General features: G+C 44.4%; 1 protein-coding gene across 4 annotated transcripts in view; it reads left to right on the plus strand.

Moving 5' to 3' along the window:
• The window catches only part of NPHP3 (nephrocystin 3), a 43,120-nt gene extending 26,201 nt beyond the window's left edge, over positions 1 to 16,919 (plus strand). For all 4 annotated transcript variants that reach the window (XM_014602517.3, XM_019483549.2, XM_019483548.2 and 1 more), the window contains 6 exons: positions 1,228 to 1,303; positions 2,537 to 2,664; positions 6,682 to 6,922; positions 13,266 to 13,391; positions 14,175 to 14,290; positions 14,582 to 16,919. In XM_014602517.3, the coding sequence (XP_014458003.1) occupies positions 1,228 to 1,303; positions 2,537 to 2,664; positions 6,682 to 6,922; positions 13,266 to 13,391; positions 14,175 to 14,290; positions 14,582 to 14,762 (868 nt within the window). In that variant the 3' untranslated portion in view covers positions 14,763 to 16,919. The remainder of the gene's footprint in view (positions 1 to 1,227; positions 1,304 to 2,536; positions 2,665 to 6,681; positions 6,923 to 13,265; positions 13,392 to 14,174; positions 14,291 to 14,581) is intronic.
• Positions 16,920 to 17,400: the final 481 nt, after the last annotated feature.

Here is a 17,400-nt window from a genome sequence, read left to right on the forward strand (position 1 = left end):
TCACAGTAGCTTAGCTGAAGTTTCCTGTTCCAAATGCCCCTAAAATGTTCTGTCTTGTACCTCAGTCCCCTTTATGAAAAATAACTGTAATCTCCCTTATATTCTGGTTGAAGTTAACAAGATAGACCATCCATTGGCAATTAACATTTTTAGGTAGGATTCTATAACCTGCTTACAGGGTCAGAATAATAAGAGAACCTTTCTACCCTGATTGTACTCCTAGGCTAAGTACAGACCATCATAAAGCCTGAGGCTGAATTGGTTCAGTCTTCGCAGGTTAGTCTGAGCTGTGTAGATTGAACTGGTAAGCAAGTGAACAGATATTCAACTCCGATTCCAGAAGTGTAGCCACATGTCTGCAGTTTCCCAGGCCAGAAGCCAGGGGGTGCTAGAGCACACCTCCCTGCTAGGCTCAAGCAGACAGCTTTGGCCAAGGCTAGTCCACTCACCTTGTGGGTGCAAAGGGTCCTGTTGTGGAGGTGCAGAGTATCCTGGGATGTTGTGGGACTGTGAGTTTAACTTGAATCTGTAGGGGATCTGGGACAGAAGTTCACTAAACTGATTTAACTTAAACAATTTAAGTCTGATGCTGCATCCATCCAGCTTTATCTTAAACCAGTTTTGGCCATTTTGAAAGTGGTTTATGTGCACTGAACTTCTGTTGTTACAGATTTGAACTGATTTCCAATCATTTATACCAGTCTGTGTAATTTCCGTCCCTAGCCCTTGTCTAGTCTTAAGCATTTAGTGTACTTTCATTTTTGATGAAAGGTGAGATTTTCAAAAGTACTTCAGTAACTTTTAGGGGGAATTGTGTTACTATGGGTATGTCTACATGTGTATTTAAGCGTGCCTAAATTAAGCAGGTTTTAGGCATGTGTCTACATGTGTAGGCGTTAAAACACATTAATGCTGCGTGTGGAGTGACTTGGGACTAAATTTAGTCCCAAGTCACTCCACACGCAGCGTTAATGCACTTCCATGTGTCTACACATTAATGCGCTTTAACTATTTGTACCTATATTTGATACCTGCATTTGCAGGTATCAATTTTAGGCATGAATAGCCTAAATTTGCCATTTTTAATGTGCATTAATTTAAACTAATGCACATTAAAGTGTCATGGGTAGGTGCACCCTATGTCACTTAAATGCTTTTGAAAACCATACCCAGATCATACACTGCTGCTATGTATAGCTTTCTAATGTTTTAAATGATTCTTTTCAGATATGAGCAAGCTGAACAGCTGAGGAAGAAATCCTTTAAAATACGACAAAAAGCAGCAAGGCGGAAAGGCAGTTCGGTAAAGAAAGATCTGATAGTTTACTTAATTAAAATATGGGCAAGATGTAACTTTGTTAAATGTCGGAACAGTTCTAGAAATTCAGTGCTCAAATGCTCTAGATTATTGAAAGCATTGCTGGCTGATATAATCAGTTTAGGAGAATTGGCCTCCTAAACTGATGCTTTTTCAGCTTTAGTGGGATTACAGGTAGATAAATGCAACTGATATATACTGGTGATTACTAGACTATAAAGATGTGGATGTAAAAACATACTGCAGATATCAGGTTTTATGGTATTCAGAATTTGCACTGATCTTATTTGTAAAATGAGAATGGAGAAGGTATCTGTAGTTGTCCAGTGCAGAGCTGCTTCTACAAACACTGCTCAGTGAAGTACGTATTGCCATGGGTAATCCCAGTAGTGACAAAAGCCTTAATCACTACATTTGGTCATACTTACTAGGCCAAGGTTGTGTCGTCTGGCCCCCCCCCCCCAAATCTTCAAAAAATTTTTTTCTCATTTTCCTTCTATTTGTTTATGTATAATATCCAGCTGGATTCTTGTGTCAGAGATTATTTTGCCTTGTAGAGAGGGAGGAGTGCTTGTATAACAAGAATCCAGCTAGGAACTATGCATTTGCAGTGCCCTGCAGAAAAGCAACAAAAATGTTATTTTCCCAGCATGGTTATTTCAAGATAAATAAATTCCGGTTGCTGGGATTTTACTTTGTCAGCTTATGTAATAATTTTAGTTATGCAAGCATTTTATTAGCCCTATAACTATAGTTTAAGTATTTTAAGTGTTTTAAGCATTACTGAAGTATTTTTTTCATGAATACAAAGTAAAAATTAAAAGAGCAACCGAACTTTTAACATGCTAAAGTTTTACAAAATCCTTGAATAATGTCTTACAGTGGTTTTATTTAAACTTTAGAATGGGACATTGGTTTTGAATTCCATTAAGAAGTGTTAAATAATCTAAACAGATGGCTCAGACTGGAAAGTTTAAGAAAACTAGAGTGCATTGTACAGGGAAAATAAAAGTGGGAAATAACAGACTAAGTGTATATTATGGGTGAAATTGGGCAAGCAGGAGTCCTATGTGTCACTGCTCTCAAAACAGGGATAAAAATGGGACCCTTGTCATGCAAAGACCTTCTGAAGTTCTTCTGCACAGAAGTGAGTTTCAGTGATATGCATTAAACTTCTGCAATAGTGAAAGATTTTCCTTATCTTGTGTTTTGCTTTAGTGTGGATTTGCTCTTCTTCGTCAACGAGCCCTTCAGTTGGAAGAGCTTACCTTAGGCAAAGACACACCGGATAATGCACGAACCCTCAACGAGCTCGGAGTTCTCTACTATCTGCAGAATAACCTGGAGTAAGTAGTGTTGTAACGCATCTATTGATTGTCTTTTTGGATCAAGAAAAAAGCATGTTATGTGGAACCACCTGAAGAATTCTCAGTGCTAAGATTAAACGCACCAAATACTAAACGCAGCGTCCTATCCAATTTCTTTTATGGCTTTTGTTATGAGACTTCCAGTATTACCTGGGCCAATGTAGAGTGACCACCATTAACATGGATATTTAGCAAGCCATTGCCCTTCCTGGGTGAATCTACATGTGCAATTAACGCAATGCAATAAACTCTGAAGCTGTTTGAGCCAGAGGAAATTGCTCCCCAGTGCAGCGTCTACATGTGTACCTGGGGCAGCAGCAATTTAAGCTAGGGCGGAGCAGCTCTGGCCTGGCAGAGCAGGGGGGACAGCCCAGGGGTCCTGGGAGCAGCATCAGGCAGTGGAGGGGCTGGTTGGGGCCTGAGGGTGCTGAGAGTGCAGAGCCATGTGGCTGTGTTAGGCAGCCCCCATGCTTTAGCAGCCTGATGCCCCAGCCATCTCCCGTCACTGTCTGCATGTGCGTTTCAGTGTAGTTATCCCATCGTAAGACAGTACTGCCCCTCACAGTTAATTAGTCTACTCCGCAGTAAAGCGCATGTATTTATGCACCCCCTGGGTGCTGCTACTTAAGGTGTGTTACAGGTTGTAGATGCCTCGTTTTTATTTATACCTTTTTATAATGGTTCCCTATTGTATCAGCCTATTGTATAGTGTTCTGTCTCTAACAGCAGGACATTTTTCATATAGCAAATATTTTGTATTCAAATGCTAGTGTTGTAAAGAGTTATGAATAGATTAAAGTGTGTGTATGTTTATATATAATGCTAACATCTTTGCATCAATATCTGGCCCAGAGATTATCTAATGTGCTGCGAGAGTGGTGGAAGTTTATCATGTAAAATGAACTGAATTGGCCTGTGGCTAGTGTAGCCCAGTGGGGCTGGATGGGGCCCCAGCCAGACTGTCCCTGTGATGCTAGACTGGGGCTACAAATTGAATCTGGCCTGTGGACTGGTGGCTGAAGTGTACCACCAACTTAAATCTGGGGGGAAAAGTGTGTCCCAGGTATCAGAAATTTGGGAAACACTAATCTGGGCACTTGATGCAGTGTAAAATGACAGAGTGGTATAAATGAGGTACCAAAAACAACATTAACTAGCCTGAAAGGATTTCTCTACCACAGCCGTTTTGTACTGGCTTACCTGTTACACATTCAAGTCAAAGTCTGTTTTATTATTAAGAGCTAATATTTGTATAAATTATCGTGTAAAATATTTTGTGTTCCACATTGTTGCTTGTGCATATTTTATACAAATATATAAACAAATCATGCACCATCTTCTAGCAAAGGTCCCCTGAAGGTTTGAGTTGTTGTTTTTTTAAATGGAGCTTTCAAGGGATATTTTGAGATGGTTTGGTACAACTGAAAGAAAAGCAGTAACAGAAAGGAGCTTCAATTTTATCTCCTATTATAAATTTAACTCTGTTATCAAGGGAGAGCATCTTTGGTTCCTGCATGGGAATGCTAGGCTTGAAACTGTCTTTTGAGTATAAATAGTCATTCTATCTCTGATGTGAAATGAATAGTTTCAGTTTACTAAATTGACCCCTTCAGGAACAAGGTTATACAGAATTTGTCAGGATGACTGCCCAGTTGAAATGAATATTGCAGGGATTATATGGGGACTGTTCAGTTTGTCATAGGCCTATTGTAAAACAAATGTCATATTAACAGACAGCCAAAAGTAACTAAATAAATTACATAACAGTTTGACCGTTTAAACACTTGAAAAAGGGACTTCAAAGAAAACTATTCCCTCTTCATCATGTTGGGACAGATCCTAACATGTAAGTTAACATATCTCTATTGACATCAATGGAGCTATGCTGACCTATAGCATGTTAGAATCTAGCCCAGGGGTTGGCAACATTTTTGGCTGGAGTACCAAAAACACCCCAACCTCCACCCATGCCTTGACTTGACATGCTGGAGGCAGATGGTAGGGGAACCATGAGGGGCCTGGTCCTTGTTGCTGGTGGCAGGTGCATGTGTGCCTCCAGGTGGACAGCAGGGGAGGGGCCAGGGTTGCACTGGCCCAGGCTGCTTCCTGGCTGTGCGCCTTGAGTCATATGTACAGCTGCTACCGCTACAGAGCTGGCGCTGGGGCTCCAGACCCTGGTGCAGTTGTTTGCAGCCTGCTCGCCTCCTGCTGCAGCTGCCCGTAGCTCAGGTCAGCTGTGGCAGGCAGCTGGGAGGCTGCAAACGGTTGCACTGAGGTCTGGAGCCCTGGCATCAGCTCCATGTCAGTGGCAGCTGTACATGTGCCCCAAGTTGCATGTGCAGCCACCACTGCCATGGAGCCTGGCCAGGGCTCTGGGCCCTGGTGTAGCTGTTTGCAGCCTCCCAGCTGCCTGCTTGTGAACAGCCTAGGCTTCGTGGCCAGCAGCAGTTGCCCAGAGCCTGGGCGAGCTGTGGCATGATAAGCAAAATGGCTCTGCGTGCCATGCTCTGGCACGCATGCCAGGGATTGCTGACCCCGATCTAGCCCATTATATGAGATCTTATCCCTGTCTCTCCACTACGTAGAGAGACCTTATAATTTATTTTGCAATCTTTGAAATTGTTTGCAAAGAATGGGACATTCTAATAGCTATTTACTGGTTCTCTACATCCATAATTGCTCTACCTGATAGCAAAACTTGATTCATGTGAGAAGTTGCATTGAAGCCTGTGTTACTACTCACTTGAGTAAGGATTATTAACATATTTAAGGGAATGAATCAGACTAAATGGGAACATTCAAAAGATGATGTCCACATACACAAGCCTTTCTTTCAGCACAAAAAAGAGAGCTGTACAGATGTTCAAGAGATTTCTTGCTGAAAAAAAATTGTTCTCCTGCAAAAAGATAGCATGGTTACTTAATGAGGAAGATTTTTCCTTCTCCCAATCTTACTTGAATGTCTGTATGTTTCTCTTGGGGGAGAGAGAGACCCACTCACAGTAGTTTGCTCCTGTCCCTCCTTTCAAGAGAGAGGGAGGGAAGGAGAGCGCTGGCAGACCACCCCTGAGCAGGCTATCAAGAAGCCCTTTGGGGACCCTACACTCTGTCCTGCTAATCACCTGATAGGCAGAGGGTGGGAGGGACGTTCTTCTGATGCAGAATTCTCTTGGAGCCCCCAGAGGGTTCCTACTGCTGCAGAAGAGCTGCCATCTGGTGCACTTCTCTGGTTCAAACCTGAGAAGTGTAGCAGAGGCAGGTGCAGGGCTGGAGAACTGGAGTCCTAGGAGGATTCCAGCCCTGGGCTCTAAACGCTGTGTACACCATGCAGCTGGGCAGCCAGCTGATTTAAAAGCCAGGGAGCCAGGCCCCAGGGTAGAGAGAGTTGTCCTTGGCCCCATTTCCTGGTGCCTCTGGTCATGGATCACCCAAGGTGATTTAAAATGGGAGCAATGTCTGTTGACAGCCTGCCCTCTTCCCAGGCAGGGGAGAGGACAGGTTGTCCAAGAAAGGGGTGGCCTAGAGAAAAGCCCTATAGTACCGCCTTTGGCTGGAGACCTTGTCTGTGTAGCTCTCCAGACAGGGGGCAGGAACATGCATGTATTCTGCAGCTCCAGCCCTTATTTTGTACAGTCAAGAAATTCTTACTGGTAGAAATGAACATCTGACCCAGCCAGTGTACTATAAGCAGAAAATTTACCTGCCTAGAATAAAGTGTGGATGTTGCTTTCCTACTGTTGGAGCTGAACGATTGCTTAGTTACCTGCAAGTTTGACAAAATACTGTTCTTTAATTACTGGCTTTCTTGAGTTGGTTGCTTAATTATTCACTAGGCCTGTTCCTCTGAACTGCTGTGCTGCATTTACTTCACAACCTGAAATTTGTGTTAGATGGTATTAACACTTCTGCAGATACTGAGGCCAGGTCAGTTGCATTTAATGGTTTTCGTAGATTTTGAACAGATTTGAAGTACTGCTGTGTGGATTTGTTTTGTAGGACAGCAGAACTTTTTCTGAAGCGCTCCCTGGAGATGAGAGAACGGGTGTTAGGACCAGACCACCCAGACTGTGCACAATCCTTAAACAATCTGGCAGCTCTGTACAATGAGAAGAAACACTATGATAAAGCTGAGGAACTCTATGAAAGGGCTTTAGACATTAGGAGGAGAGCACTAGCCCCTGATCATCCCTCCCTGGCTTACACTGTGAAACACCTTGCGGTACTCTATAAAAAGATGGTAAGTAGATATATATATTTTTATAGATCATTAAAAAAATAATGCAATCATTACCTAAAGAAAAGCCGTTTTGATTGCTGTCTTAATGTATAGGACACATAGGCCATGTCTACATGAGCCACAAAATGCATCCCACACACGTGATTTTGTTCTCCGCGCTGCATATTTGCAGCACTAAGCCAAAGTTTGATACCAGGACATCCCAGTATAAAAAAATAGTGTGGGGTAAAAAAGTGGGTGGAGCATGTGATGGTAGCACGTGCCTCTCAAAACCTGAGCCTGGCCCTGAAGAGCCATGCTTCAACTGCTGGCTAGGCTCCATGCACCTGGATTGCTGCCGCTGGAGCCCTAGGAGGCCCCTAAGACTCCAAGTAAAGCTGCTGGGGCCAGCCCAGGTGCTGGCCTCAGCCTCCCCTGCCCCACCTGGAGTATTTTTCCCTGGGCTAATCCCACATGCAGGGGCATTTGCCGGGGCAAAAAACAGCAGCATGAATTTGTGCCACTGCTTTTTTCACCGAGACAATTGCATGCCCCTGCTCATGAGGATGCAGCCCATTGGCTTTCCTTTATGATGCACATTAACTTATTTATGAATATTTACCACAAATAAAAATATGCTACTTGTGTAAAAGCCAGTGTTATGGCCATTGTCAGGGTCATTTTTTTCCACAGCTGTATTTGAATTCCTCTGCATACTGTATCCTTGAGCAGGAATTTGTTCAAATGCACCCTTGGGCAGAGATGATGGTTTTGACCCTTAGGAATTATTCTGACTGTTACACGTGAAGCATATCAGTCAGCTGAGAATTTATTATAGATTTGGCAGCAGCTTGCAGAGTAACAAAGAAGTCAGCCTCTGGATGAATAACTATGCATGGAGCTGTGTCAGCTCAGTGAAACATAGCCAGTCATTTTGGTGCTGCTTATAAATTTCATAAAGAAGTAAGGCTGGAAGGGACCTCAAAAATCAGTTCTATTAGTATTAGCAATAACCCATTTTTTGTGCTTTATTCTTTGCAAATACTAGCTGTCAGATTTTGGCTCATCCAGCCTTTTTAATAAATTAATATTAGAATCCCTACCTTTAACATCATTTTTAATAATCTGCCTTTGGACATTCAGTGCTCACTATATAAACTGTAACATTTCCTTTTTGTTTAAACTTAATTCAAATGACTTAACAATTTTCTTGAGTGCTCCTGCATTTTGCCATTCTTATAAGTAGAAGAATGTTGATGATCTCTGGGCTAAATTGTTCCTGTGCTCTCGCACAGTAGCTGTTACTAAAGGTACTAGCAGAAAAAAATCATGACAAAGGTTGAATCAGATGACCTCTTTCCACTTCAGGTTCCTACCGCCAACACCACCAGAAGTGTAATTCTGCAAGAGCACTGCTACACTTGTGTCCCAGGGACACCGGGGCTAGAGGGAAACCCTGGCCCAAAACCAACGAAAAAGGAAACACGTACTTACCCCTTGCAGGAGCCAAGGACAGCAGAGGAGCACACACCGGGAAATCACACGTGCGTTTTGTTAGCCGCGCTCACATCCAGCTGAGAGCGGGTGATGTCAGCGAGAGACGCCACCCGGTGGGAATAAAGTGCGGCCCTGGGAGCAGCGCCAGGAGGCTGCAGGAGATGACGGAGCCCACGGGGAAGCCCGAGGTCACAAGCGAGCATGCACGGGGTTTCTCTGCCTCGGGCAGAGAAAGCTGCAGCAGCGCCGGGAGCGGCGAAAGCGGCGAGAGCCGCAGCTATGAGAACGCCAGCTGCGGAGCTGACGAGAGCCGGTAGGAGCGTGGGGGAGGGAACCGGTTGCGGAGCCGGTGGAAAAGCCGGCAGGGACGCCTGTGAAGGAACCGGTCGCGGAGCCGGTGGAAAAGCCGGCGGGGATGCCAGTGAAGGAACCAGTCGCGGAGCCGGTGGAAAAGCCGGCGGGGACGCCAGTGAAGGAACCAGTCGCGGAGCCGGTGGAAAAGCCGGCGGGGATGCCGGTGAAGGAACCAGTCGCAGAGCCGGTGGAAAAGCCAGCGGGGACGCCGGTGAAGGAACCAGTCGCGGAGCTGGTGGAAAAGCCGGCGGGGACGCCGGTGAAGGAACCGGCTGCGGAGCCGGTGGAAGAGCTGGCTGGGATGCCAGGGCAGGAGCCAGTGGAAAAGCCGGCAGGGACATCGGTGAAGGAACCGGCTGCGGAGCCGGTTGGGACGCCAGTGAAGGAACCGGCTGCGGAGCTGGTGGGAGAACCAGCTGGGACGCCGGTGCAAGAGCCGGCAGGGAAGCCGGTGAAGGAACCGGTGAGAGAGCCGGCAGGGAGGCCAGGGAGGAAGCCCGCAGGGGCAACAGGACCTCGGGGTCTTGCAGTCCTCGGACCGGAGTCCAGCTTAAGACATCAAGTCAAGCTGGTCGGGGACGAGGGAAGAGACCAGGCGGGGTCAGCTAGAAGAGACTGAGAGACCCACGATCAAAGGTGGCGTTGGTCAGGGTGTAGGGGAGGTTGGAGCCCCGTGAGTGCCCGCCGAAGGCGTAATGGCACTGGAGGCCGCGGCGAGGGGGAACCCCACCACTGAGGGTCCAGATAAGGCTGTGGCTGGTGAGTTTCGGGAGTCTGCCACCGTCGCCCAGGGCACCCTCTGGGGGCCACCCGCAGGACCGGGGCAGACCCGGTCAGCCACCCGAGCCAAAGCAGCCTGAGAACGCCTTTTGGAACAGCGGTGGGCACAGCTTGTAATAAATGGGCATTACTGAAATGTAGAAGAACTGAGTGCAGGAAACTAGAACAGAAAATGGACCAAAGTCAGATACCTGACTGTAGAGATTTACTCACCATAGACTAATTGTTGACTATATACAGTTCTTATGACATAAGGCTGCAAATAGTGATGCTTGGAAGAAACAGAAAACTGTAGACTTAAAATCTAAGGGTACTTTGGAAACCCAAACATGTTCCCCAGGGGGGAAAAATAAAACAAAAACACTATGTCCCATAAATCAGATATAAAGGAGGTTACAGATTCAAGTCTGGAGTAGAAAAAAACTTAAGTCTACAATAATACTAGTTGAAAAGTGAGTCTTAGATAATATTTTTTTAATTATACATTTCTGTTTTTGTGTTGAAAACAAACATTCTTCTTTACCACTTGTGGCAGGTTGGGGAGTACTAGTGCAAACAAAGGAGAAATAATTTTGACTGACAGATATGAATTGGAAGCCTTTAAAAAATACTCTCCTGAATTAGATGCTGGTACAAGGGTCAGCAATATTTGGGGTAGAGTGCCAAAAACTCCCACAACCTCAACTTGCCAGGGGCAGACAGCAGGGGAGCCATAAGGGACCTGATCCTTGTTATGGAAGCGCAATCCCGGCCCCTTCCCTGCTGTCTGCTGCAGGGTTCATGTGCCAAGCAAAATGCCTTTGTATGCCACACTCTGGCATCTGTGCCGGGGGTTGCCTACCCCTGTGCTAGTGGAAGAAATTGTATACTGAAAAAGTAAGTTTGAGAAAGGGATGCCAGTAGTAGAGGTAGCATCTAGAAAAGAGATGCACAATCCTGCAAGGTGCTTAGTTCTTTCAGTTCTTCAAGGATTTTAAATGAATTAGAAGTACTCAAGCTCCCTGTAGGTTTGGACTCTTAGCGGATATCTATAACAACCAATTCCCTGTTGATTTATCATTAACTAGACAAAGTTACAGTTGTTGGTCTGAAAACAATTGCAGTTTTTATAAGCTGTTTATTCAGACAAAGATGTTATGCCACTATGTGGACAACTGGAGACCCTCTGGGTTATAATTGGTGGGGAACATGGCACAGGGGACACAATGGTGGGAGTCTATTACAGACCTCCCACCCAGAATCAAGAGCTTGACCAGGAGTTCACTAGGGAATTGGCTGAAGCCACACGCTTCCAGTGCATGGTTGTCATGGGAGACTTCAACTATTCAAACATCTCGTGGGAAGAGCGCTCGTCCAAATCCGAATGGTCGCAAAGCTTCCTCACGTGCGTGGATAAGCTCTATCTGACACAAGAAGTCTACGGGCCAACGAGAGGTAAAGCGCTGCTCGACCTGGTACTGGCAACTGGGGGCGACCTAATCAGCGACCTAACTATCAAAGGGAAGCTGGGTGACAGTGACCACGAGCTGATCACCTTCACCATCTGCTGTAAAGCTGGCAAGTCAGTCAGCAATACAGAAGTTCTCAACTTCAGGAAAGCTGACTTTGACAAGCTCAGGAGGCTTGTCAGTGAGGCCCTAAGGGACCATGACCTAAAGGGGAGGGGAGTTCAGGAAGAGTGGTTGCTACTTAAGGGAGCAATACTGGGTGTACAAGCTAAGTCTATTCCATCTTGGAGGAAAGGCAACAAAAGGGCACAGCAGCCCCCCTTGGCTCAGCAGGGAACTAGCAGACCTCCTGCGTCTAAAAAGAACTACAAAGGTTGGAGGACGGAATCCACATCCAAGGAGGAATATTCTGCACTGGTCCGGACCTGCAGAGAGTGAACCAGGAAAGCAAAGGTTGTGACGGAACTCCAACTGGCTACAAGTATCAAGGACAATAAAAAGTCTTTTTAGATATTTGGAGAGCCGGAGGAAAAGCAAGGGCAACACTGGACCCCTGCTAAACCAGATGGGACAGCTGACAACTGACACCCAGGAAAAAGCAAACTTGCTAAATGGGTAAAAAGCAAACTTTGAATCGGTCTTTCACCAGCCCCATGGGATGCCCGTGCCCATTACGGGATGGGAAGGCCTGGGTGAGGGAGATTCCTTACCCTCCATCAATGATGACCTTGTGAAGGAACACCTTGAGAGGCTGGACACCTTCAAGTCAGCTGGCCTGGACAGTTTACACCCCAGGGTACTCAAGGAGCTGGCAAGCATCATAACCCCGCCCCTGGCATGGATCTTCGAGAACTCCTGGCGCTCTGGTGTAGTGCCCAAAGATTGGAAGAAAGCCATATTGGTGCCTATCTTCAAGAAAGGGAGGAAAGTGGATCCGGCAAACTACAGGCCCATCAGCCTGACCTCTATCCTGGGGAAGGCCTTAGAAAAGATTATCGAAGAAACGATTCTTAACAGACTGGCTGATGGCAACATCCTGAGGGATAGCCAGCACGGGTTTGTTGTGGGTAGGTTTTGCTTGACCCATCTTATTTCCTTTTACGACCAGGTGACCTATCACCTGGACAAGGGAGAAGTGATTGATGTCATATATCTTGACTTTAAAAAAGCCTTGGATCTAGTATCCCATGATCACCTCTTGGCAAAACTGGCCAACTGTGGCCCAGAGGGTGGTAGTTGACGGAAGTCAATCGTCATGGTGCACTGTGATCAGTGGGGTCCCTCGAGGCTCTGTACTTGGACCTATATTATTCAACATCTTCGTTAATGATGTGGACGTTGGAGTCAGAAGCGGATTGGCCAAGTTTGCCGACGACACCAAACTTTGGGGTAAAGCATCCACACCTGAGGACAGGAGGGCAATCCAGGCGAACTTTGACAGGCTCAGAAAATGAGCGGATGAGAACCTGATGGTGTTTAACACTGAAAAATGCAAGGTTCTCCACCTTGGGAAGAAAAACACACAGCATGCTTTTGGCTCGGCAGTGCTACCCTGGCTAGCACTACAGACAAAAGGGTCTTGGGGGTCAAGATTTACCACAAGATGAACATGAGCTATGAATGTGATACTGCTGCTAGTAAAGTGAGCAAAACACTGGCTTGCATCCATAAATGCTTCTCAAACAAATCCCAAGACATCATTCTTCCATTGTACTTGGCCTTGGTGAGGCCACAGCTGGAGTACTGCATCCAGTTTTGGGCTCCACAATTCAAAAAGGATGTGAAGCTTGAGAGTCCAGAGAGCCATGCACATGATCAGAGGGCAGGAAAACACGCCTTATGATGAGAGGCTGAGAGCTATGGGACTCTTCAGCCTAGAAAAGTACAGGCTCAGGGGTGATCTGATGGCTGCCTAAAAGTTTATCAGGGGTGCTTAACAGGATCTGGGGAATGTTTGTTCACCAGAGCGCCCCAAGGGATGACAAGGGCGAACGATCATAAACTCCTCCAAGACCGTTTCAGGCTGGACGTAAGGAAGAACTTCTTTACTGTCCAAGCCCCCAAGGTCTGTGCCACCAGAGGTGGTTCAAGCACCTACTTTGAACACCTTCAAGAGAAAGGCGGATGTTTAGCTTGCTAGGATCCTATGACCCCTGTTGACTTCTTGTCCCTGGGGTAAGGGGTGGACTGGAAGTTCTTCCAAGGTCCCTTCCAGCCCTAATGTCTATGAATTCTATGTTGGCTGTAATCAAATGGCTGTATCACTCTACTGATTTATTTTCCAGGGAAAACTTGACAAGGCTGTACCTCTATACGAGTTGACTGTTGAAATCCGGCAGAAGTCATTTGGTCCAAAGCACCCTAGTGTAGCTACTGCCTTGGTAAACCTAGCTGTCCTTTATTGTCAGATGGTAGGTTTTTTTCTGTCATATGCATTTGTTTCATAGTTCAGTATTTCAACAGTTTTAGATATCAAAGGCATTTAACTCCATTTAAACAAATCCTTATAGAATTTCCATTTAGAGTAACTGAAAGAGCTTACTTAACAGAGGAAACTAAAGTAAGCAAAATGTGATTTTTTTATTTTTTTTTATTTTTAATTGATTAATTTATTTTAATTTTATTTGGAATCATAGAAATATCCCATAATCAGGACTTTTTGGTTTAAACTAAACGTAAAAGGCATCTTTAGCAGCATGGCGTCAGAGCATCATGTGCGAGCACTGGTGTAATACAGTCTCAGACAGAGCACTACATACAGCTATGATGGTGCTCATCTTTGATGAAGCAGTGTTGAACAAGTGTGGATCTGTATAGTGTTTGAGGTCTGATAAAGCTGCACTTGTAGACAAACGTAAAATAAGTTAAAGAGAAATGTTATCAGCTTCATTCCTTAGTCTCCAGAGCAGTAAACTTTTAGCAGATTATACTTTGCTTTGACATTATATTGCCTTCCATTATATTGCCTTCCATGTGCTGGGCAGGGGTCTGTAACCTTACTTTAAGATTCTTAAGACATTACAGATATTTATCTAAAACCTAGACATGCAACATATACTTATTTGAGCTGAGTTTTGAAATTAAAAGATGAGGAATGTCTCTAATATTTGTAAAAGCAAGGCAGTAAGTGTAATATACCCATTTAAATAACCAATTTTTAATTTAGTCTTCTCTTCCCCTTCTCCTACCAAAAGAAAAAGCGAACTGAAGCCTTACCTCTGTATGAGCGTGCGTTAAAGATTTATGAAGACAGCTTCGGTCGTATGCATCCTCGTGTGGGAGAAACGCTAAAAAACTTAGCTGTGCTAAGGTAAGCATGTAGCTCTCGCCATGTTCTCTCAACAAGGCAAACCACTCTTAAATAAACAAATGGCTGGTTTGAGCACACGCTTTTCAGCCTTTTGTGGGCTAAGATCACGTGTAGGCTAATCACTTGCAGGCTCAGATCAAGTGTAGCATTAGTGTATTTAGTAGAAAATGTGGAGGCTAACATTTATTGTTGGCAATTTGAATTAATTGCATGTGACTTGTAAACTTCTACAGGATTGAGTTAGCATGGGATGTTTTAATCAAATTTGACTTTACTTTTTCTCTACCAAAGTTATGAAGGTGGAGATTTTGAGAAAGCAGCTGAACTGTACAAGAGAGCCATGGAAATAAAAGAAGCAGAGACTTCGTTGATAGGAGGAAAAACTCCATCCCGACACTCATCCAGTGGAGACGCATTCAGTTTAAAAAGTGCATTATCACCAAATGTTTTCCTAGAACACGGACAGGGGTGATGCAAAAAGGCACAAAAAGGAACTGAATACTAAGAGACAACCTCTAAATAATGAGGGAATCAAAATTAGTTTAAGCAGCCTTTGGAGATGAAGGTGTTGTTTGGTAAGAACTATCATGCTGACTGATATGAACAAAAGGTTTAATTGAAGTTATCTTCATTCATGCTATTTTTGTGGACCATTCTATATGGAGTTGGTATCTTCTGTTACATATATGCCATTTGTGTTGCTTGTTGTTAGATTAAGTGTCTGCATATCCCCAAACTAAAAAATTAGGCAGTATAGGCAGATCCAGGGCACACACCAGAGGCCCAAACTGTGTCCTGATACCCAACACTTTGCTCAGGGTGATATTCAGGGCTGGTCCAAATCACTCTGATGCTCTCCAGAGCCATCTTTATTACTTAATTTGTGGGTTTGGGCATGAATAGGGTTTATTTCTCTGTTGTGGTCCTGGGGTCACTTGGGTGACTGTGTAGACATAGCTTTAGGCTTAGACAGTAGCTACATCCCTAGTGGCAGAAATGCTCATCTCCAGCTAGAAATGGGGACCATGCAGGCAGTTTTGCAGTTTCACCTGCAGGTAACAGGCTCTATCTGGTAGAAAGAGCTTCTTTCAGTAAGGAAATTCTTGCCTATGCAAGAGTTTCTGGTGCAGGAATGAGTGCCTGTATGCTTTGGCTGTTCCACTCCTGGAGACTGAGAGCGGAGCCAGGGAGAGGTTCCCTATGTGTTCCCCAAGCCTGGCTGAACCCAGTCTGGGGAGCAGCTGCTGCTCCACTCCTCTCAGGGACGTGGAGGAGGGGAGTGGCAGGGAAAAGCTCCCTGCCCCTTCCTGAGCTTGATGTCACCCCAATTCAGGTAATGTGGGGGGAGTGGAGGCTACTCCAGTCTTCCCCAGGGACCGGGAGGAACAGAGCAGCACCCTTTAACCATGCTGGGGAAAGCAAAGGGAGGAGGAGATGTGGCAGCTGCAAGCTGGAACACCCATGTTCTCCCCTCGTTTCCCAGAAATTTGCAATGGTAAAAATGAATGCTTGTCCATAGTCTTGCTTATTCAAACTGTGGCTGATACCAGAAAATACATGACATTAATACCTCTTACTGCAAGTCGCAGGGTGCAGTCAATAAAACAGGTACTAGTTGTAGATAACAGTAGTCTGTTCATATTTCCACACTTCAGCATTTATGCAGTTTTATTACTGTTGCTTTCTACCTCTTCAGGAGCAGTTTAAATTGTTCTAGATGCAGTAATGTTGCAAGTCACTTTTGCCTAGAGGAGAATGCAAAGCATCATTTGTTGATATTTTTTTGGCTTTGAGGAAATAGGTTTCCTGGTACGAAATCCTTCCGAGTTTCTTTTTCTAAGATAGTTACTGGGAACACTAAGTTAGCCCTGTGAGTTTTTTAAATGTAACATCCAGTTATTTTCAGTGAGAAACTACAGAGACGATGAAGAGTTAATTGTAGATAAATATTTAAGTCAGTTTAATGAAACTGCTCACACTACAGCCTCCAGTATTTGAATATGTTTGTATTAATCAGCAAGAGAATTAGGGCATATTTTATGCCCAGTGAACAGCAGTAAATTAATAATCCTGTGTTTGTGTGCATCCTTCTAAGCCAGATACCTTCACAGATTATTTTAAAGTCTCTTCCTGCTTTTTATAAATAAATAAATACAGTAAATTAAATGGACTTATTTATTTTTTTAAAAGATATGCACTTTTTGGTGATTATCGGAATCGTTTGAAGCATCAGTATTATGTTTCACAAAGTCATAATCTGTGTGTTCACCTAAATTTAAGTAGCAGAGACTGATATCCAAGAAGGATACTGTCTTTTCCAAAAATACACTTTTCCCTTTAAAATAAGCACTAAAGTTTAGTTAGAACCAGGGCTGAAGGAAGTTTAACTAGAAAGAACATGCTATTTAGGGTAGGATATAACTTGGGAAAGACAATTTTATGCAACTGCAAATGAGTGTACGATATCAAAACTGCCATAACTGATTAAGATTTAGTTGGAAACCTCAAAAGTGTTAGGTTATTGCAAGGGTTTAGGTTGTAGCCGTGTTGGTCTAAGGACATAGGCAGACAAGGTTCCTTGGGTGAATTTGATGTCTTTTATTAGACCAACCCACATAGTTGGAGAATAGTTATTAAGCAAGCTTTCGGGTTCAAAAACCCTCCATCAGGCTAAGGAAGTTTCAGCAGTTGGCGTGTGCTCTTCCTGGATGGAATGAAAAGTAAAGAAGCCAGGGGCAGGGCCCAGCCATTCCGTCCAGGAAGAGCACACGCCAACTGCTGAAACTTCCTTAGCCTGATGGAGGGTTTTTGAACCCGAAAGCTTGCTTAATAACTATTCTCCAACTATGTGGGTTGGTCTAATAAAAGACATCAAATTCACCCAAGGAACCTTGTCTGCCTTAGGTTATTGCAGCATCTCTAATAAAAATTGTGATGTTATAGTCTCATATGTCTTTGCTATCAAAGCAGGATTTTTTTACCACGTTTGTATTTCTTTATATATTTTTGACCAATTTCTTTAGAAGACTTTTCTAATATAACCCCCCGCCTCCCCTCCAAAAAAACCTGTTTTTCCACAACCACAGCCTAAAATTATCTTCCTCCTTAGT

The sequence above is a fragment of the Alligator mississippiensis genome, chromosome 5 (assembly GCF_030867095.1).
Source record: "Alligator mississippiensis isolate rAllMis1 chromosome 5, rAllMis1, whole genome shotgun sequence".
NCBI classification, from domain to species: Eukaryota; Metazoa; Chordata; order Crocodylia; family Alligatoridae; genus Alligator; species Alligator mississippiensis.